At 61.8% G+C, this 22,410-nt stretch overlaps 1 protein-coding gene across 2 annotated transcripts in view; it reads right to left on the reverse strand.

Moving 5' to 3' along the window:
• Nucleotides 1-22,410, reverse strand: part of SLCO3A1 (solute carrier organic anion transporter family member 3A1) — a 115,131-nt gene that overhangs the window by 14,570 nt on the left and 78,151 nt on the right. For both annotated transcript variants that reach the window (XM_058666601.1, XM_058666600.1), the window contains exons 3-8: nucleotides 15,912-16,010; nucleotides 10,663-10,926; nucleotides 7,818-7,982; nucleotides 6,181-6,379; nucleotides 4,374-4,512; nucleotides 207-382 (exon numbers count right to left, since the gene is read on the reverse strand). In XM_058666601.1, the coding sequence (XP_058522584.1) occupies nucleotides 207-382; nucleotides 4,374-4,512; nucleotides 6,181-6,379; nucleotides 7,818-7,982; nucleotides 10,663-10,926; nucleotides 15,912-16,010 (1,042 nt within the window). The remainder of the gene's footprint in view (nucleotides 1-206; nucleotides 383-4,373; nucleotides 4,513-6,180; nucleotides 6,380-7,817; nucleotides 7,983-10,662; nucleotides 10,927-15,911; nucleotides 16,011-22,410) is intronic.

A 22,410-nucleotide genomic window follows, 5' to 3' on the forward strand; every position in this document is an offset into this window, starting at 1 on the left:
CTCGTGGGAGCAGGGTGGGAGCAGGACATGGGGTGTGGGACTGCAGTGCCGCCCTCTGCCATGGCCTCTGCAGGTCCCTCTCGCCCTCGTGCCCTCTCCCCCATGTTGCGACTCCCATGGCAGGTCCTCTGAGTGCAGTCCCTGCCCACGCCGACCTGTGATGTACACACGGGGTCTGCAGGTCTGATTCCTGGGAAGTCACTCACCTGATGAGGATGATGACGGAGGGCGTCTGGGCCATGGCTCCGATCATGCTGCACACGCACATCACACACAGGAAGGTGAGGAAGGCCTCCTGGCAGCCGGGGCTGGGGCACTTGCCGGGCACCACGGTGGCATTCTCCAGGGGGACGGTGGTGAGGCAGGCACAGCCCGTGAGGTTCTGCAAGGGGAACGAGCGGCCCATTAATGAGGCCGGTGCCCCTTGCAGACCTGCCGTCCATCACAGAGCATGCGTGCCCCGTGGCATCCCCTGAGTTAGGTCTGGATAGAAGAGGCCAAGAAGTACCAGTGGGCAGGCAGGCAGTGACCACAGCTCCTCCCCTGGCTGGAGCCCTCCCACTTAGGGAGGGCACTGCATGTCCACTGTGCCATAAAACATTGCCAAATTACCCAGAAAACAAATCATGGCTACCTGCCAATTGTCTTCTCTGTGATACAGCGGTAACTGTACTGACACACACGAGAAGGAAAACCAGGCGATGGACATGGGGTGGCCTTGGGAGGGGGTGCGGGGCATGGTTATGGGGAGCCCAGCTGAGTGCTGGCGCGCAAGATGGGGCGGACAGAGGGCAGACGGGGAGCCGGGGCCCTCCGTGCTGCCTGGACTTGCCCCGCCCCTTCCCGGGCAGCACCACAGGGACAGCAACCAGTGACACCAGTAGCTGCCCTCCAGGGAGCGTGTGGGCTAGGAGTGACCCAGGAGCAAGCCCAGCTCAGGCCCGGCCCCTAGAGGCCAGCAGCCCTCTCCGTCTGCCCAGCTTCCTTTTTCCCAGGGGACACTGGGGTCTGTGCATGGATTCTTGTCTCCCAGAGGGCTCCAAGGGCACAGAAGGCCTTGGCAGGGCCCACTGGATGGGCTGTCTACATAGCTGTGTCCCATGGGGCGGGCATGGAGGAGACGTGTGTGGGGTGGCACCCTAGTCCTGAACACTTACCCCATGCCCCGTCCCGCTGTCCCTGTTACGGCGTCTCAGTATGTCCTGGCTGTCCTGGCTGTCCTGGCCAACCCACCCCAGGCAGAAGCACGAAGAACAGGTGGACCCAGCCCAGGTTGGGTGCACCCTTTGCCCAGCACAGAGCCGAGATGTAGGATGTCTGCTCGTCCATCTGTGATCCAATCCCTTGCTCCTCCACCTCCCAAGAGGGGAACTATCCCGCCAACCTTGCCCACTGCAGCCTACCACTAGTCTTCCCCCTGATTCACCACTAGTGAACCCAGAGACGGCCACAGCACACCTACCACAGGCCCTGCCACCCAAGACAGGCCAGTGTACACAGGATGAAGGCTTTGCTAAGTGAAGGAACATTCTAGATCTTGTCCCAGCCTGGTCCAGGTCAGCCCTGCTGGCTTTCTCTGACCACTGTGGCAGCACAAGGAGGAAGATGTGGGCCTGGGGACCCTATGTGCTCCGGGTTAAGGGGGCCGGGCCCTTGGGGTAGCTCTGATGGGGAACTGAGGCTCCAGGCCACAACAAGGATGAGGCATGCAGCTGGCTGGAGGCATGAGGGTCAGCCCCAGAGGAGCTGTGCTGCCTGGGCCTTCTCTGGGTCCTGAGCTCCCGTGGTCCATTGGACTCCACCTCCTACGCAGACGATGGAGGCAGCCACTGCCTTCCCACAGAACACTTGGAGAACCCCTTCTCAACGGATCCACCTGGGACAGCATGAGACAAAAGGGCTGTCTCCAGCTAGGCCTGGAGTTGCTGGGCCTGACACCTTCGTGACCCTGACAGCCTGTTGGATGCTGACAGCCTGGTAAGATGCTGTGGGATTAGCAGTGGGCAGGTAGGGGGAGGGGCAGAACCACTCAAGGACAAAGGGCAAAAAACAGTGGGCGGCCGAGAGCGGGTCGAGGGCAGTAACTCAGATGTTGATCTGTTAGAACCTGGCTCCTGATTCTGACCCCCAGGTGATGCTGAGGTCCCCCACCACCCAGGGACCCAGGGACCTCGGCAGTGTCGGCAGGGTCAGAGCGGGGTCACAGGATGGGCTCTCAGTGCAGTTCCCCCGGCTGCACCAGATGCCTGCCAGAGGCTGGCCATGCCCACCCTGGGGAGGAAGGACCTTAAGCGAGCTGATGCCTGGGTCAGCGTGGAGCAGGTACAACAGGCACAGGCAGGACACGGGAGGGCACTGGGCAGGAAAGGCCTCGTGGGTTTGGATGGGGGCAAAGGAAGAGGGGCATCATTCCGGGAGCCCCACCCAAGGGAAGGGGAGGAGGGAGGCGGGGCCAGGTGGTGGTAGGTCAGTGTTCCTGGTGTGTGCAGACTGTGAGGGCATGGGTGCCCAGGTGACAAGCAAAGGCAGGGTGGGGAAAGTGCGGAGTAGGCCATGGGCTTGGCTGGGGAAGCCCGCCCACACCCACTCCTTCCCACGGTGGCACCCAGGCAAGGCATGTGTCTCCCCTGTCTGCCTGAGGCCATGCAACGTGGAGGGGGTGACACTGGGGGCTCAGTGAGGGACATGGGGGGCAGCAAGGAGAATCCTGGGGACATGGGACAGGAGGCTGGGGGGCTGGGTAGGCAAGGGGGCAGCAGGAACACAATCCATCGTGTGGCATCTTCTCGCAGTTCCGCGGCAGAGGTGGAAGCAGGCCCATGCCAGCTGGCTCCCAGCGGGCTCACCACAAGGCTTGCTGTGGCCGTCAGTGCCCTGTTCACGGCTGCCTTGCAGGCTGGGCTGGCACCAGGGCTGCTGTCTAGGATAGGCATCTGCCAATCCCTCACCCACTCTCGGGCAGTGGGGCACCCACAGATCTGCCTGTGTGGAGGAACACCCCCGCCTGGTGCTGGGCCTGGCCGCTCAGCCTGGCCGCGTCACTGCTGCCACGGAGCTGCACAGACGGCATGAGGCGCCCGTCCGTCACGTGAACCAAGGCAGGTTCAGGGAGCGGCTGGGGGCACGCGGAGGAGCCTGGGGCCCTGCAGCTGCCTGCATGGCTTGGCCGCTGCAGCGGAGCACCTCGGTCAGGGCCGGCTCTGATTTGGGATGCCTCCTGCCCGTGAGGCAGGGTCAGGGGAGACGCGGTCATTCAGATGCGTCTCGGCTCGGCCAGTTCCTGCCCACAGGAGCAGTCTCTGGACACTGCGACCCCAGGACAGACCTTTGTGGGTGTTGGAACGTAAACATGGAGCCTTGTGAGAAACCCCATCCTCTTTGCACACCCACTTCCACTCGCACACAGACACCCTTGTCTAATTTCACAATCACACCCCTCCCACCGCACATGGTGACTCATTTTCTCAGGAGAACGGGACCCACCAGCCAGGAGGCTCCATGTACAAGGGATGGGGCAGCGGAACCTTGAGGAGAGACATGAATGACTCAGTGGAGACGCTGCTACTCCCAGCAGCACAGGACGGGGGTCAGAGGACGCAGCGCCCACCTCCCTCCGCTCCGGGTCAGCAGCCACTCCGCCTCCAGCTTCCTTGCCGTCCGCAGGCACATGGCCACTCTCAGGGCACCCATGGGGTGGCAAGCCAGGAGAAGGGGCCCCAAGACCACAGTGGACGCCGTATGCTTCTTGCTAAGCAGCCCACCCAGGAGACTGGCAGCGAGCCAGGAAGGAGGAGGGAGGGGCCTCTAGGGGCTCTGTGACTGAGCAGGGGTCTTCTGACCAGAAGATGGGCCAAGGTCAGGGGCCATGGCAAAAGCTGACTGCCAAAGACCACGAGAGGGTAGCACATGAGGACCAGGCTGTGCCCAGGCCATCTGCCTGGGGACAGGGCAGCCAATCCTCCACAGTGCAGGAGCCAGAGGAGACGGGCCTTCCTCGGGGGCAGGGAGCGTGTGCATGGCGGCTGGTGGGGTCCCCACACTGCGTGGACGGCCTTCAGCCTCAGGCTTCTGTGTAGGGGACACACAAGGCAGAGGTCCAAACCAAGGCTCAGCAGGAAAACATGGGGTGCATGGGGGCCGGATCCTGGTGAGGGAGGCGGCTGTCAGGGCCAGGGGCAGACCTGGCCAGAGACCCCCCCCGACAATGGCCTTTGCAGCCCTTCTCTGCATTTCCAGGGCCGGGGAGTCACTCTGGGGCAGCACCTTCCAGAACAGGGGCCCCAGCCCCACGGACAGGCCAGTACAAAGCTGCAGCACCGGCACGGCCATGGCCACCCACAGCTGCCTGAGCCCGCCCCGCCCCAGCTCCTCACCGTGCTGGTGCAGCCGGCAAAGCACGCAGACAGGTAGGTGACACCATCGGCCCCGCACACGGGTGTGAAGGAGTCCGTCTGGCACTCACAGTTGCGATTGCAGGTGGAGTAGGGGTCCAGGGTGGCACCGGGCACTGAGCTGGGAGAGGAAGTGTGGAACCATGAGACAGGCCATGCCCAGCCAGCCTGTGCCCCAGCGCAGCCAGCTCTGTCTCCCACTCCTGTCTTTGCCCTGCGTGGCCCACTGGGACCAGCCAGGGGACCCTGCTGAGAGCTGTGGGCTGGGCCCTGCACATGGGAAGAAGCTGAGCAGGTATCGGGGGCAGATCCAGCTCCTTCTACAGAGCAAGGAGGCGGGGGAAGCCCTTTCATCCCCACCCATCAGGCACTTGGGCTCAGCCAGGCACCATCCCCACTAACGGGGACTCGGGCTCAGCCAGGCACCATCCCTGCTAACGGGCACTCGGGCTCAGTTGGGCGCCATCCCTGCTAACAGGCACTCGAGCTCAGCCAAGCACTATCCCCACCCAGCGAGCACTTGGGCTCAGCCAGGCGCCATCCCCACCCAACGGGCACTCAGGCTCAGCCGGGCACCATCCCCACCCAACGGGCACTCAGGCTCAGCCGGGCACCATCCCTGCTAAGTTGCTGCTCTTGGACACTGCAGGCTCAGCTCAGCCCCATTCCTGGTCCCCCACACATGAACCTGAACCCTAAGCTCCCACAGCCTGGAGCTGGCCTGCCTCCGGGCTCCTGGCATTGGAGGCCGCAGTGCCCCAGACTTGGCCGCAGCCAGGGCGGACGGCGACAGCCACTGCTGTGTCGCCTCTGTCGTCTGCTGTGTTTAGCCCCGACTCTGGCTCAGAGAGCCCAGTGCTCCAGGCCACGGGCTGTTCACTGTGGGATGGTGTTGTTCCCATCCATCTCGGGGGTCCATGGACAGGGACACCCAGCAGGCCTGGCCAGTTCTGTCACTTGAACAGCTGCAGTGTGGAGATGTGTGCGGCGGGGCCAGGGTGACACACTCCCTCCTTCCGCAGCGACAGCTCGCCTGAGTCCCAGCCCTGTCCCCTGTCCCCAGTGGCAGTGCTCTTCCCGACCACAGGGGCCACCGCCACACCCACACCAGGGAAGGGGGACTGCTGTCGGCAAAGTGTGGAGGGGCACGTGGTTTCTGGGTCATGCCAGGCTCCTTGATTGCTTCAGCACCATCTGCCTGCTTGCCCCTATGGCTGGGGTGAGCACAGAGACCCCCCTTCTCACATTTCCTGGTTTAACTGCAGGTACAGGCTGGGTGGCCTGCCTGGAAGATGAGTCTAGTCATGGCCAGTGGCAGGCTAGAGTCCTGTTCAGAAAAGGACCCAGCCATGGCTGCTGGACAGACCCCTGCATGGTGGGTGCCTGGGCTCTGCTTTTTGGCTAAGTCAGGATGTAAGGCGCGCGGGCCGTGAAGGCAGGCCCTGGCCCAGTAGGGTGGACTCGGGCATCCGCAGGGGACCTGGGACACTGAGGGCCAGGACCCTGCAGCCTCTGGGAGTTGAGGGCCTCACCAAGCTGTCGCCCTGTTCAGAGTCGGTAATGAAATCTGTTTCTACATGCTGCTGTCGCTGTAGTGATGACAATGGCTGTGTCTCTTGTGGTGCTGTCTTGGCTGCTGAGGCAGCCGCCTCTAGCCACAGGCTCTCCCTGACACGCAGCTCCATCCCATCACCCGGCTCGGGGTCCCTGGGGACGTGGCTCTCAGGGCGCGGCCAGTGGGGAGAGAAGCCCGCGGAGTGCCTTGCCCCACCCCGGCCCCAGTACTCACTTGTTTCCATAGGGAACGGTGACTCCGGCCACGGGGCCCGTGTCGCAGCCCAGGAAGAGGAAGGACACGTAGCAGGCCGTGGACACCAGGTTGACCAGCATGGCCATGCGGATGGCCCCCAGGGCCGACAGGCTGAGTTTCTTCACCAGCAGTCCCCCGAGGAAGATGCCCAGACAGGCGCACGGGATGGCTGTCATGCCTGGAAGGAAGCAGGCACAGGTGAGGGGTGGGATCATGAGCCGGGAGGAGCAGGCGCATCAGGGACACTGTGGCCTGCAGGACCCCAAAGCTGCCATGTTGGTTCTCAGAGACCCACCGGCTCTCAGGAGGCCCCAGGATCCCAGGGGTCCCTTGCTCACCCCCGTTCTCAGCTGACTCATCTCATCCTCAGTGTGACTTTAGGTCACGGTGTGTTACCCCTCCCCATGTGGCTTACCCACAGCCAGTTTCCTGTTTAGGCTGCCCCTCCCTGCCACCACGCAGCCATGATGGACTACACCCACCAGCTCAGCTGTGCTCAGGGAATGTAAATTAACTCCCACGTTAGCCCAAGCAGATACAGCCGGGGACACTCACTCAGTGAGAAAACAGCACATCACCCTTAACACGCAGTTAAAATCTGTCATCTGCGGGGGTCACGCACCCCCATGTCCAGGCTCGGTTCCCTCTGGGGCACAGGGCACAAGAGTGGGCCTCCAGGTCTACCCCTCCTTCCCTGGCTTCCAGGAGCTCCCTCCTCACCACCCTTGCCAAGGCAGTCCCGACGGGCTGGGCCGGCTCTCAGCACGGCCAGCAGAGGTGCTGGCTCAGGCTTGGAAGGAAAAGATGAGGGCGTCTTTATTGCCTTGGCAACGGTCTGAGCCTAACTCCACTGAGCATGACACCCAAGGCCTGGAGTCTGGGCTGTGCCCGTGAGCACTGCGGACTCACCCCGTCCCGACCTGCACATGCCCCTGGAGGAGGCTCCCAAGTGCTCTGTCTCTGACATCACCTCTGCCCCCTGCGCCCCGTCTCTGACATCACCGCCACCCCTGCGCCCCGTCTCTGTCGTCACCTCTACCCCCTGCGTCCTGTCCCTGCTGTCACCTCTGCCCCAAGCGCTCCGTCTGACGTCACCTCTACCCCCTGCGCCCTGTCTCTGACGTCACCTCCACCCCTGCGCCCCATCTGATATCACCTCTACCCCCCACCCTGTCTGTGCCGTCAAATCCTCTCACCCCTTGGCTCACCAACTCCATCAATGATCTGAGGCCGCCTGTATTTGCGAACCTGGGCGTTTACACCAAGGGCTACGACCCTCGGAAGACCCCTTGGACTGGCCTCTCACCCCTTGGCTCACCAACTCCATCAATGATCTGAGGCCGCCTGTATTGGCGAACCTGGGCGTTTACACCAAGGGCTACGACCCTCGGAAGACCCCTTGGACTGGCCTCTTACCACACTTTCTTCCTGATTCTCCAGCCTCACAGTTCCTCCCACTTCCTGTGCTTGCACACGGTGTCCAGGACCCTGCACAGCACTCCTGGTAACCTCCCAGGACCAGCCAACCTTGCACGGGATCACACCACTGTGGGCCTAGGCTCCTGTGCGAGTCCCTTGGCTTGATTCCTCCCCAGGAAGGCAGCGGGCGCACTCACCCAGCAGCTGGTTGGCAGAGGAGGTGGTGAGGTTGAACTGCTGCTCCAGGTACTTGCCCAGGAAGGCAGCGAAGCCGGCCACCACCGCGATCTCCATGCAGGCGGCCAGGGTGACACAGGTGAACACGGGGTTGGCAAGCAGGTGCTTGGTCACCCTGGGGATCACTGTGGGGGGAAGCAAGTGTCAAGGCTACCACTTCAGGGCCCCCACCACGGGCTGTTCCCTGGGGTCCCTCCTGACCCAGCTCGGGAAACGGCGCCAGGAGACATCGAACCTGTCGCCGCAGGTCACCGGGAATTGTGAGAAACGGTAGCTTTACAACAGACACTGGAATCTCCCTGAAACAGGCCAGACTACATCGGGTGCTTTAACATGCCTTTAAAAGGTCTGCTGTGTATTGGAAAGGCGAGACAGAGATCTTCCCTCTGTTGGTTCACTCCCAAGTAGCTGCAACGGTGGGGCAGGGCCAGGCTGAAGCCAGGAGCCAGGACTTCCTTCATGGTCTCCCCGAGGCCCGGGGATCCCCAGGCCCATTAGCAGGGGCTCAAGCAGAAGTGGTCAGAGCGGAGCAGCTGGGACAGGAACCAATGCCTGGATGGGAGGCCAGCATTGTTTTATCTTTTATGCCAGCCCAGTGAGAGCCGAGCTGGCAGCACAGGGGTGAGCAGGCAGAATCTGTCCTGTCCCAGCCGCGACAGTAACCATGGGCAGGAGGAGTGTGGAGGAGTGCAGAGGCCTGGACGGGGCCAGAACCAAGTGCAGGAGAACCCACAGTGCCGAGGCCAGCCAGGGGAGGGTGCCTCACACAGCCTCCCCCACTTGGCCCAGAGTTGAGGCCATAGATGGCCCGCTAATCAGAATCAATTAACAGGAAATGTGGGAGCCTTAATAATGCTGCCAGACAAGGGCCTAGCAGCTGAAATCCTCGCCTTGCACATGCCAGGATCCCATATGGGTGCCGGTTCATGTCCCAGCAGTCCCGCTTCCCATCCAGCTCCCTGTTTGTGGCCTGGGAAAGCAGTGGAGGATGGCCCAGAGCCTTGGCACCCTGCACCTGTGTGGGAGACCTGGAAGAGGCTCCTGGCTCCTGGCTTCAGATCTGCCTAGCCCTGGCTATTGCAGCCACTTGGGGAGTGAATCTTTGGACAGAAGATCTTCCTCTCTGTCTCTCCTCTCTGTATATCTGACTTTCCAAAAAAAAAAAAAAAAAAAAAAGAACTTACAAAGTACCCTTCCCTTGGGGCAAGACGACGGGCCTCCAACACGGGCCTCCAACACGGGCCGCCAACACGGGCCTCCAACACGGGCCGCCAACACGGGCCGTGGGGCCCTTCTTCATGACAATGGGAAGCCCGCCGGAGACAGCCGGAGCCACGGCAGAGCGCCAGGCAGCTGGATGAGAACTGCAGGAGCTGGCGGCCTGGCCGTGCTGGCTTCCTAGTCTGTGAGTGTGAGCCCTCAGAAACAAGAGGAGGGTGCCTGGTGTGGGTCTCACAGCAGGCCCCCCTCCCTGGGGTGAGGTGCCGACCCCCCCCAGGTCCAGGGAGCTCTCTGCAAAGGCCAAGGTCAAGCCGGTCCAACTTAGTCCTTTTGGGCCCCGGGAACTGGACACCTGCTATAGCCGGTTGCACCATTGGGGGGCAGCAAGGAGCAGCTGGGATCTGCATGCCGCATTTTGTACTTTGCACAGGCATGGGGTGCCAATCTTGGGGACCACTAGCAGTTCTCACCACCAATGCGCTCTAGAACTGAGTGAACTGCAAGCCCTTCCTTAGACAACTGCACGTCACAGGAGGCCATGGTGACACCCGGGATGGGTAAGACTTTTGGTTCTTATGTGAGGTTCTTTCTGGACACAGCCCGTGCTCCTGGGATTCTCTGGGGACTCACAGACACAGCCAGGAGTCTCCTGTGGGCAGCATTTTCCTTCTTGGGACAAAACCAGACTGAGGAGTGATTCTGCACCATGCTGAAAAAGCAGCCCGTGCAGGAGGCAAAACAGGCCCAAGGCAGTCGGGTTCCCTACGCGGGACCTTGGGAGTCTCCATGCCAGTTAGACGGGGCTCCCTCCTTCACCTCACTTCCCGTAAAGGAGGGTCTTAGGGGCACACTGGGGGCAGCCCAAGTGCCAGCCTGAGGGCTAGGTTCCTGCAGAGGCAGGTGGCTCTGCCCCGTACCTACTCCCCAGCTGCCTGGCACCTGCCCCAGCAGCTGCTCCTGTCCGCCAGCAGTGTGGGCAGCTGGAAGCCCGTGCCGGGCCGGGGCAGCTCTGGAGGCTGCAGGGCACACTTGGTTCCCTGCAGGAGTCATGCCACACGCGGACAGGGCCCCGGCTCTGCTCGTCCCACGTCACTGTCACGAAGAGCTCCCTCGGTTCTCTGTCACAAACAGCAGCAACAGCTCTACTGCACCCAGAAGGGTGACTCACTAAGGTGGGCTGAGAGTTCTCTCTCGGGGCCACCCCTGTCTGGTGCCGTGCAAGGGGTGGAAGGGCAGCGGGGCTCCAATAGACACACTTGGGGTTGGCTTCGCCGGGTACCTGGGTCAGGCGGGGGTGCCAGCCCAGAGGCACCCACTGCTCCTTGATGCTGAGAGAGCTCTGTGCACGGCCGGCCCCCTGCCTGCCTGCCCGCCATACTCCGCTCCACACACATGCATGTTTATCACAGGGCAGGGCTCACGCTGGCCGCTGCCGGGCCGTGGATAATCGGCACATGTGCCGCTTCTGTTTCCTCTAGCAACCTGGACAACCAGCTGTGGAGGCAAGCCACGCCAAGCAGCCATGGCAGCGCAGCAGCCGGGCCCCAGCTGCAGGCCGCCCTGGCCATCCCTGGCCGCTCTTACCTCTCAGCTGTTGGAAGCAGGAGGCGCTGCTGTCCGGCTCCAGCGGGTGCCGCAGGACCCCGTTGCTGGGCTTGGGCCTGTCATCCTCTCGCTCGGGCAGCATGGCCTGCTCGCTTTCCAGGGTGGGGTCCACGTGTTGGGGCAGCGACTGCGGGAAGCCAAACATCAGGAGCGAGGAGAAGAAGAGCAAGGCACCGCAGAGCAGGAAGCCGCCCCACCAGGCTCCGATCCAGCGGGGGTCGTCGGGTGTGATGTCCAGGTTGCCTGCGCAGGGAGAGGGCACAGTTCAGAGGGCGGGAGCTCCAGGCTGGGTGGGCATGGGCCAGACTGGCCACGGTCCCCCAGCTCTGCCTCGCCTGCCCTGAAGCTAGACACTGACCACAAGCCCCCCTGCACGTTCCCATCCAGCCGGTGCTCATGTGGGGCTGAGCGGAAGCAGCAGGCAGCCAGATGACCACTGGGTTTGGGCTGGATTCTCTTAGCTGGGCAGAAACCTAAGGGCAGACTCTTGTGAGGTGTATGAGTGCTCACCTCCTCCAGGCAGCTGACCTGAGTTTCCCCATCTCAGGCTGGGCTCACAGGCTCCGAGGGGAAGTGCAGGCTGGAGGCCCGAGCCAGGCTGCTGGGCCCCTCTTCTGGGAGACTGCAGGCCCATGGTCTGAACTCACATCTTGGCTGACCCACATGGACAACGCTGCCTGCGGTCATGGTGACGCCGGATGCAGTGGTGGGGATCTGGGCAGCCACCCCCGATGACAAGACCCAGGGCAGCAGCTGGCATGGGCTGAGCTCCCACGTGGAGCTACGTGCGGTCAGGCCCTGTGTGTCTAGCTGGGTAGTCCTCTCCCATGATCGCATACATGTGGAGAATTGGGGGCTCCTCCGAGGCCATGGCACGGGGGGCAAGCCACTAGGCTGCAGGACCCATGGACAGCTCTGGGGAGAGTGATGACCACTTAGAGATTACTCCTCCAGGTGCAGGGTGGCACAGTGTCGGGAGGCTGTGTCAGCTGGCATCACACTCAGCTGCTGAGAGCGACCCTACAATGGCCCTGCAGAGTTGGGGCTCAGTGCAGCCTGGGAGTGACCCTCCCACAGCTTTGCAAGGTTAGGGCTCAGGGCAGCCCGGGGAGTGACCCTCCCACAGCCCTGCAGGGTTGAGGCTCAGTGCAGCCTGGGAGTGACCCTCCCACGGCCCTGCAAGGTTAGGGCTCAGGGCAGCCCGGGGAGTGACCCTCCCATGGGCCTGCAGGGTTGGGGCTCAGTGCAGCCTGGGAGTGACCCTGCCACGGCCCTGCAGGGTTGGGGCTCAGGGCAGCCTGGGGAGTGACCCTCCCACGGCCCTGCAAGGTTAGGGCTCAGGGCAGCCCGGGGAGTGACCCTCCCATGGGCCTGCAGGGTTGGGGCTCAGTGCAGCCTGGGAGTGACCCTGCCACAGCCCTGCAGGGTTGGGGCTCAGGGCAGCCTGGGGAGTGACCCTCCCACGGTCCTGCAGGGTTGGGGCTCAGTGCAGCCTGGGAGTGACCCTCCCACGGCCCTGCAAGGTTAGGGCTCAGGGCAGCCCTGTGAGTGACCCTCCCACGGCCCTGCAGGGTTGGGGCTCAGGGCTTCCCCTTTATGAGATGGGTGGTGGAGGTGGTGTGCTGAAGACAAGAGCTTCCCTGCCCAAGTCAATGCCAAGGACTGGAGCACGGGTGTTCCCACGCCAGGCCCATGCTCTCTGCCAGTGGCCTCTGTGTTGGGGGCGTCCTGTGGAGCCCTGGGTGATGGCTAACCCTTGGCCTATGCCGGCAGGTGGAGGTGGGCCTCGGAGCCCTGGAGAACCAGCCTGCACCCTGCAGGTGTAGCCCTGACTGCCACGGACCTGGTTCCTCAGTGCGGCTGCACGCTGCAGAGAGGGGAGGAAGCTTAAAGGGTGTGGTGTGGTTCCCAGCTCTGCCCCGCCAGCCTCTGCAGTGGCTATCAGCATGATAGCTACCCGCCTTGTCCGAGCGGCCACCTGTGCCGCTTTCACGTGCATGGACCCATGTAAACAAACAAGGTGGGCGTGTGTGGTTGTTACAGGCTGTGGCCTGGGAGTATGCACTTCCCCGGGGATGCCAGCAGGGCTCATGGGCTGGGTTGGCACTTGCTGGCAAGCACTGAACAGAAACTGATGACAGGCACCAAGAGCCGTGGCCTTGCCCCCTCTGCCTGTGGGCTGCACAGAGGGCCCTAGAGCAGCCAGAGGTTAGCAGGCACAGGAGACCACAAGGCGTGCCAGGCAGAAGGGCTGCTCTGTTGTGAGGCAGTATTGCTCCAGGCATGGAAAACACCCCTGCGCCCTGGGTGAGGATGCCCAAGTGTGGGATGTTGGGACGGAGCACGGCTGGGAGGGAGCAGGCTGGCTGTGCGGGAGGGGTGGGACACAGGAGCTCAGTCCAGGGGCCTCACTGTGGCCTGTCTGGGAGGGACTGCACCTCTCCACGTCACTGTCCCAGACAGCAGGGGCACATTGAGACTGACCACTGGCTCCACGGGTGGGGGTTGAGCAAGGGTTTTGGCCTGCGTCCTCAGTGGCGACCAGCATGCAGGCCAGGCTGCAGCAGTGGCTCCAAGCACCCCCTCCCCATCTCCGCAACAGCATGGTGTCATGGGCACCTGGGCCAGCCACAAGAAGTCCCCCATCCCACACATCTGACCCCAGTCCATGGGCAGTGGACGTGGCTCAGGAAGGGAGGGGTCATGGCCACAAGAGGCCCCCTCTCCTGAGGACGACAGCACACACCCCGTACTCTGCTGCTGCATGCTGCGGGGGCCACCGGGGGACAGCCCCGTCCCTTTTCAAGAGGCTGAGGGTCTCTGCCTTCAGGTTCCAGGACCTGGGGGTGACCACTGTCACTGAGTCATGCCCCAGAGTTCAGGCAGCATGGGCACAGCACCTGAAGAACTGGACGAGGCGTGCAGAAGCAGGGACTTACCCCTGCCTGCCCCCGGCCCCACCGTGACTTGGGGCTTGGGGTAAAGGCTCCTGCCACTGCAGGGCAGGTCACAGCCATAGAATGGGCAGCGTCTGGTACAGGTGAGATGTGATGGCGCAAAGTGCCGTGTGCGGAGCGGGGCCTGGGGTCAGACGGGGCTGGGCGTCCCTTACGGCTGTGGGCACTGAGGAGCTTCCCTGGAGTTCTCAGGGTGTCCGCACACACCGGCTCCTCACCAGCTGGTGTGAGCCACGTACCAGCACCTGCTCCCACTGGCCACGCCCACCTCACCAGCTCCCAGACGCCATGCCCGGCATGGAGGACCTTTGACAGTCCTGCAGAGCAGCAGGTCTGGGGTTCTTCCTTGCCTACCCCTTCTCCTGCAGGACAGATGCTTCCAGCACAGGTTGGGGGCAGGGGAGGGGCTTCAGGGAACCCTCCCCCCTATGCAGCCTCTTCAGCCATGGCAGTCTGGCTGCCCCTCCATGCTCCCCTACCAGCACCTGCAACACAGCACAGTCCCAGGCCAGCGACACCCAGCTAAGGCAGAACCCCACACTGTCATAATGATGGCAAGGGTCCCTGCTGTGGATGTGTGAGGACAACAGGGAAGACCCCTCCTCTGGGTACAGCCCCGCCTAGAGAAGGAACAAGGAAACCTCTAGAAATTGGAAAACCGTGGCACAGAAAGGGCTCTCCTGCCCTCTGCTGGCTCAGCGCTTGAGCCACTCACAGGATGAAGCGGTTCCCTCCTTCCTTGCGGAAGCCTCACCAATCACGGGGAAGGCTGCAGGCCGCCTGCACAGAGGGGCAGCACTCGCCTGCCGCCAGCAGGGATGGACGCAAGCATGGCCAGGAAGCACTGTGCTCACCCCTTCCTGCTCAGCCCTGCCTGGCTGCTGTGGGCATCCGAGGGCGGGAGATCTGTCTCTACCTTTCAAATACATTTCTTTAAACAGTAGGTTTTTTAATACGCACATTTGCATATAATCTTGGAAACTCCTAGTATGCGTGGATTTTGATTCTCTTTGCACCGAATAAACTCCTCTTTGGGCTCCATTTTCCGCTGTCTGCTTGCAGCCACACCCCTTGCTTCTGGCATGTCCCTTCCCATCCCTGGGATACCTGAGTGACAGGTGCTCTCTGGCTCAGAGCCTGACACCAGCCTGGGCTCAAGGCTGGCCTTGGCAGGCGTGACCTGGGTACAAGCTGGGCACTGGCAGGCACGTGGTCAAGTTGGCTCTCCTTGGTGGCCTTCCTGCGGGCTGCAGCCCCAGGCTGCTCGGACCCAGCACAGTGGTCAGGGGGCCTGGCTTTCCAAGTCCCCCAAATTCTGCTGCTGGCAGTGCCCGAGCTCCTCCAGCACGGTCAGGGCATAGACAAGGTGGCATATGACTGCATCCTCCTCTTAGAAATTCGCAACATCATCAGCTACAAGTACCTCCATCAGTGGGATGAACGGAGTGGGCCGAGGAGTGACCTGACCTTTGCGAGCATGTGACTATACTGGGTGACTCAGGGCATGTAACACTGTTGAGGGGATGCCGAATGGAGAGGGGTCCCTGCGGACTGTGCTGTCAGATCAGCTTGGGGAGGGGGCTCCCAGCCATGTTGCACAGAACAGGCCCCGAACCCCTCCTCCTGCTCACCTGCAGGGCAGCAAGTGTTCTGTTCACATGGCAGTTGTGGCCCCGATGGTCTCTGACACCATGTCCTCTCCTGACAGTGGCCTCGGGCTGCCTCCCGACCAAGGGGACATCACCGCTGGGACCAGGGCTGTCACCCACTCCAGGCCTGGGGGAACCACCAGGAGGTGGACTCTGGAAGCAGGCTCAGCTTCCGCCCCAAGGCTGCTAAAAGCTGGAGTGAGTGAAAGGGGATCTTGATGCTGCCCTGGGCATCCCAGATCCTGCTGCCCGGCACAGCAGCTGGCATGCACCACACATGCAGCGTGCAGTGCGCGTGGCTGGCAGGAACAGCAGCGACCAGCCAGCGCATGTGGCCACCTCCCTGACTGTGCAGGAGCCACATGCGGAGGCCACAGCGGGCGCACTCCCTCACAGGGCTCCCAGGACCCAGTCTCCCCTCTGTGTGGCTGGCCCCGAGGGGCCACAAACACCTCACACCTCCCAACACGGGTTCTCACCTTGTGTTGACTGGAGCAGTGTTCAAGGGAGTTCAGGCCGGAAGTCCCCATGCCCGACCTCCCTGCAGGGTTAAAATCGTTCCCAGCTGACTGGTCCCAGCCAGGCAGCTGAGTCAGTGTATACGCATGCCCGGGCTGCTTACTTGTGTCGATGAAGACGGCGTCCACGTAGATTTTGGTGCAGAATGAGCCCAGGATGAAGCCACAGGCCGGCCCAAACACCAGCATCGTGAACAGGATGCCTGGAGGAGACGGGGGAGGGATTAGGAAAGCCGACATTGCCAAGAGCAGCCAGTCAGGCCTGAGTTCTGCGGCTCAGCAGGATGGCTGGTCCCACGGCCACAGTTCAGCCGATGGCCCTGAGGGGAACGCTACACAGCACACCAGAACCCACTGCCTGGGGCACTCCACCACGTTCTGCGAAATGCGCCACCGCCTGTACGGCACAGCAGGTGTGACCACTGGCACTGCACCTCAAAGCATTGTGTAAACCCCCACTGCTCCATTTCCGATCCAGCTCCCTGCTGATGTGCCTGGGAGAGCAGCAAGTGGGTACCTGCTGTCTACACGGGGAACCAGATGGGGCTGCAGGCTCCTGGCTTCACCAGCTCAGCACTGGCTACCATGGGCATTTGGTGGAATCAATCAATGGATGGAAGACCCCTCTCTGCCTTCCACACAGATCCAATAAATCCTTTAGAAATGAGTTGATGGAAAGCAGACTAGAATGGTAAGTTTGCTTTTGTGCGAGAATTCTAAAACCAGGACTGGCACTGGAGCAGCAGGACTTGAACCAGAGCCCAGTGGGATGCCAGCACCACAGGCAGCGGTTTTACCTGCTACACCACAACACCAGCCCCTGGAGGATTTACGACTTTGCTTTCAGGTTTATGTGGCTTTATGTAACTATGTTCACAGTTGGCTAAGATGCCTCAGCGCCCACTATGCAAACTCACATCTTGGCAAGGAAGCAAACCTAAGCCACACATCTTTTCAAACGCAATGAAATGTTTACAGGCGCTAAATGGAGCCAACAGCAAAGCTCTCGGCCTGGCATGCTCGGAGAAGTCAAGTAAGCGTCCAGTGACTGTGTCTGGGTCACCGTGTGCGGCGGCGGATCCCGGACGGCGTTCCCGGAGGGCCCGAGGCCAGCAAGCCCAGGCACGTGCTGAAGGACCCGGCGGCCACAAAGGTTTGTGGACACTGGGAGTTAAAGATACACCACACCTGAGTTTCATTTTGTTGCACCAAAAGAAACTAATTCCACTTGCCATGCGGTGTGTGACGTCCTGGTCCCTGGAAGTTTGCATAGACCGTTGGGATCATTCTGGAAAATTACTGTGCCCCAACCAAACCCTAGGCTGTTCTCCAGCGAGCTGAACCCCACCAGGGGCTGGGGCAGGAACAAGTAACAAGAGTTCCCCTAGGAAGCTGCCTACCAGGTGGAGACAGCCAAGAGCTGGCCAATTCCCACCCGGCAGATCTCCTGAGAGCAGGGTCACAGTGGGGGTCAAAGGTCATAGGACCTCTGATTCTCTCGGTGACACCATCATGGACCACCTGAACACACATCCAACGGATGCTTACTGAGCTCCTTCTGTATGCCAATCACTTTTCTTCTGGGGGCGGGGGGCGGGGGCAGGGGGGAGGGTTCGGTGCTGAATCCAACCATCAAATTCCCAGCCTTAGGGGAGTGCTAGGTTTACATCGGGAAGCAAGAGGAGAAACCAGAGACAGGAGCAGGACTGGCCTCGGGCCTAGCGTCGTCCCAAGCCACAGAGCCCAGAGTGAATGCGGACAGCACGGCAGCAGGGACATGAAGGGAGGCGTGAAGTGTCGGCCACCATGGTGCAGGACTTGGCCCACCTCCAAGGCCTTGCTCTGAGCCCCGGCCGTCTCCAGGCTTGACTGCTGCAGAGCTGCCTCCCTGTAGCCAGCCAGACACCCCAAGCCCTGCCCCGAACCCACAAACCCCTGCAACAGGGCCAGCCCTGCTTGGCGGAAGCTTGGTCAGGGCCACTGGAGGAACTGGGCCGGAAGTGGGGTGGCATCTGCCAACAGAGAGCGCCTCGGCCCCTTTGTGGGGTGCACAGGAGGGGGGCGGCCGGGGCAGCAGGTACAGAGTGCCCCCACCAAGGGCTCCAGCAGAGATCCCTGCTCTGGAACCTGAACAGCGGCGTCCCCTGTCCTGGCTGTGGGTGGACATGGCCACAGGCCACAGGCACAGCCCTTGAGATGCCCAGCAACAGACTGCCTGCTCAGACTGTCACCCGAGGCGGGAGCCCAAGGCGCAGGAACACGGCTCTCTCCCGCCTTGGGCACCCCTGCTGTGGTCGGAACTTTGTGCCCCAAATTCAAACAGGAGTTTGAATGGCAAAGTTGTAAGAGGGCTGACAGTGGAAACTGAATTTGATTAAGGTGTTCTTGGGGGATGAGAGCAACATCATGTTAGGTTCTGAGGGTGGAGCTCCCTGGTGGCTGCAGGTGGGCAGACTCCTGGCCCTGGTCACGTGGTGGCCGTGCCTTGGCAGTCTGAAAGTAGGAGTGCTACAGGAATCCCCTGGGCTGCACTGGGGGCACACGAGGGCCAGGTTGGCAGGGGCTGCAGGGGGGCCTGGCACAGAGAGGGACTTTGCAGAAGTTTTAAGGGAGCTACAGGTCTGTTCTGGGCTAGTTCAGGGAGGGGACAGACCCCTGGGAAGCCAAAGTCCCTTGTCCTGTTTGGGGACTGTTGCTGCTTGGCTACAGCCATGTCCCGCCCCTCAGAGCCCTTATCTTCCTCTTCTCACAAGTGGACAGAGCCCAGGGCTGACCCACGAGCTGCACGTGCCTGCCAGCTGGTGGTGGCACAAACTTGACAAACCCATAGCTAGGACACGCCCACACCCAGGACACCCAGGACACCCAGGACACAGCCACACCCAGGACACCCAGGCAAAGCCACACCCAGGACTCCCCATACCTAGGACATACCCACACCCAGGGCACGCCCACACCCAGGACTCCCCATACCTAGGATACGCCCACACACCAGGACACGCCCACACTCCAGGACACACCCACACCCAGGACTCTCCATGCCTAGGACACAGCCACACTCAGGACATGCCCACACCCAGGACACACCCACACCCAGGGCACGCCCACACCCAGGACACCCAGGACACCCAGGACACAGCCACACCCAGGACTCCCCATACCTAGGACACACCCACACCCAGGGCACGCCCACACCCAGGACTCTCCATGCCTAGGACACACCCACACCCAGGACACACCCACACCCAGGACACACCCACACCCAGGGCACGCCCACACCCATGACACCCCGGACACCCAGGACACAGCCACACCCAGGACTCCCCATACCCAGGATATACCCACACCCAGGGCACGCCCACACCCAGGACTCCCCATACCTAGGATATACCCACACCCAGGACACACCCACACCCAGGACTCCATCCTTTCCCACACTGGGCACAGGTGCCTGTGGCAGAGTCAGTTTAGCCAGGAAATGTAGGGCTCATCCCGTCATGGTAGCCTAGTGGCTAAAGTCCTTGCCTTGCACATCCGGGATCCCATATGGGATCTAATTACAGTGGCCCCATTTCCAGCTCCCTGCTTGTGGCCTGGGAAAGCAGTTGAAGATGGCCCAAGGCCTTGGGACCCTGCACCCACGCGGGAGACCCGGAAGAAACTCTGGCTCCTGGTTTCAGATGGGCTCAGCTTTGGCCACTTGGGGAGTGAATCATGGGATGGAAGATCTTCCTCACTGTCTCTCCTCTTCTCTGTGTATCTAACTTTACAACAAAAATAAAATAAAACCTTAAAAAATATAAGAGTCAGGATTCCATATGGGCACCAGTTCATACCTTGGCTGTTTCACTTCCCAAATTAAATATATATATATATTTTAAAATTATGTATATATGTATATATATGTGTATATATGTGTATATCTATGTTACAGGAGCTATTTCTCCAACTGGGAGGAGAGGTGGATGCACGGTTTGGCCTGGCTCTTGTCCACTAGAGGGCGTCCCTGGCTTGGCGTCCCTGGCTTGGCAGAGCTCAGCTCTCCTGGCCTGCGACCTAGGGCAGGGCCCGGCTCTCCTGGCCTGGGTTCTGAATTTTTCCAAGCCCTCAGTGAGGGTGGGGCAGTTTGACTGACAGCTCATGACCCCACTGGGGTTCTCCCTTCTGGCCTGGGGAACTAGGCGGCCTCTGAAACACGTCCCAGCCGAGGGTTGGACACAAGTAACGCCTGACTTCAGGCCTGCCGGGTCAGGGCGGGGACAGTTGTCACCACGCCAGATCCACAGCAACCGCCTGTGCCAGCTGCTGTGGAGTCCCCAGGCCCTGAACCCTCAGCCTCCCTTTCCTCCAGGCTACCAGCTCTGCCCCAAAGATGGTCTGACATTCAAGTCCATCTTAAATACCACCTCCTCCCCTCAGGAGCCCTCCTAGATTTTCCTCCCTGCCATCTAACACAGCACTGAGCCTGAGGCCTGGAGGTCAGTGCCATGGGTCGGGCGGGTATGTCCAGAAAAGTGGAGAAGGTCCCTGTTCAAAGTGAAATCCTATTTTCTTGGGAACATGGCAGACCTTGTGGGATGTGCTGGTCCATTGCAGGCCGCAAGAACCCCACCCAGGTCTGTGAGCAGCGTGGCCCCCAGTGTCGTCCTCCTGCCCCTTGGGGGGCTCTGTCATGGGCTGGGGTGCAGCCTGCACCTGCCAGCACGGGACGCCTTCCCTGTGTCCGGTGAGGACCCAGGAGCAGGCCCAGAGCCCCAGACTATGCAACCCACCTCCCCCAGCACCCCCAGCACCCCACCCAGCCTGAAAATCCCAGGACCCTGGTGGCCAGAGGAGCTGCCTGGTGAGCTGGGATCGCGCTGCCAGCACAGCGGGCGACTGCAGGCATGCGGCCCTACCAGGGGTGCCCTGCTGCCCGGAGTTCAGGGTTGTCCTCGCCCCCTGCATGGGGCCAGAGGCCACAGTCCAGACTCCTGTCCCAGAAGCAGGCTCAAGTCCCTCAGATCCCTGCCCCTCACAGCTCCACTGTGAGACCAGCACGGTGACCCCACCACAGCTCAAGGTCATCGGCTGAAGTGTGCCACCTGGTTGGGACAGCAGGCCTGCAGAAGGTAACTAGGAGACCTGGCGGGGTCCGTCACTGCAGTGACAGCATCAGGACACATCCCGCTGACCCAGCCTGCCCACCCCTCACAGCAGGAGGCTCTGCACTCCTGGAAGGTCACCCACAGCCCAGCCTCTGGGGGAGGGACAGTAGTGCAGTGCAGAGAACACGGCCTGGCCCGGCCGCTTCTGCCATGAGCACGGGGCGGGCAGCCGCGGGTACCAGTGCTCTGGGATTCCAGCAGGGAGGATGGCCGGCTGGGCAGGGGCGCACAGGTCCCCTACAGCAGTGCTGCCCACCGGGCACTGGTGACCCCAGAAGGGAAATCCCAGGGAACTCCTGCCAGCCGCCTGCTACAGTGCTGCCCACAGCCGGCCCTGTGGCCACAGAGTGTCACCTGCTACAGTGCTGCCCACAGCCGGCCCTGTGGCCGCAGAGTGCCACCTGCTACAGTGCTGCCCACAGCCAGCCCTGTGGCCGCAGAGTGCCACCTGGTACTCCTGAAAGCTTCGCTGTAGCAGGTCGGAGTTAGAGCCTGGGCCTCGCGGAAAACCACACACAGCAGAGTGCAAGGCGGGGACCCAGCAGTGCAGCCCAGCCGTGTGGTACCCACGCAGTGCTCTGCCATGGCATGCCAGCTCCCCTCCGGACAGCAAGGGCCTGGGAAGTCCCCTGCATTTGCATTCGGAAGGAGAGACCAGCAGTGGAATCTCAGGTTATGCCCTGGGACCCCAGTTTCTCCCCCAGGGGGGCAGGACCCTGGGGTCCACGGGCTGGGTACTGGGGATACCAGGAATTTTTCACCCAACATCAAAGCAAGCGGCTCTCAATGCCTGAAGGCACAGAGGCTCTGCTTGTCCCCTGCCCTGCAGGATGGAGGTGTGACCGTGACGGCCTAGATAGCACGGGGCACAGCACGAAGGCTTAGACCCTGATCCAGGCACTGTCAGGGGACCAGACCCCGGCGCTCTCCCTTCCTGCACCCCAAGAGGCAGCTAAGGGCAGACTCACAGGGCACACCTGGGACACCCGGGACCTTCCACATGGCCAGGCACAGAGATGACGGAAGCAGGCACGAGGCCGGTGGTCACTGCCAGCGCCGCCCAGGAAGGCCATCGCACACAGCAGCTCTCGAATTTGCTGGGATCTCCTGACACCTCCAGGAACCTGCTTGGGCAGCCAGGCTCAGGGTACCAACAGCAAGCCCTGCACAGCCCTGACCCCCAGAGCAGAACAGCTGCACACACCCTGGTGGGAACAGCTGTCCAGTCCAAGCAACATTCCCAAAACTGCCCAGGCCAACCTCAAAGGGTGGCTGGGGCCAGGACACATGGTGACCCATGGTGGCAAAGTGGCCAGTGACCATGGGGGCACGGTTTTTTCAGGGCCACTCCAAGGCCCTGAGACACGGAGGCAGGAGATGGCTTTAAGCCCAGTGGGTGGCACTGTCATCTGCTGGCTGAAGTCACACCCTGTGAGGTCATCACTAACTGGCACCC

This window comes from Ochotona princeps, chromosome 6 (genome assembly GCF_030435755.1).
Source record: "Ochotona princeps isolate mOchPri1 chromosome 6, mOchPri1.hap1, whole genome shotgun sequence".
Taxonomy (NCBI): domain Eukaryota; kingdom Metazoa; phylum Chordata; class Mammalia; order Lagomorpha; family Ochotonidae; genus Ochotona; species Ochotona princeps.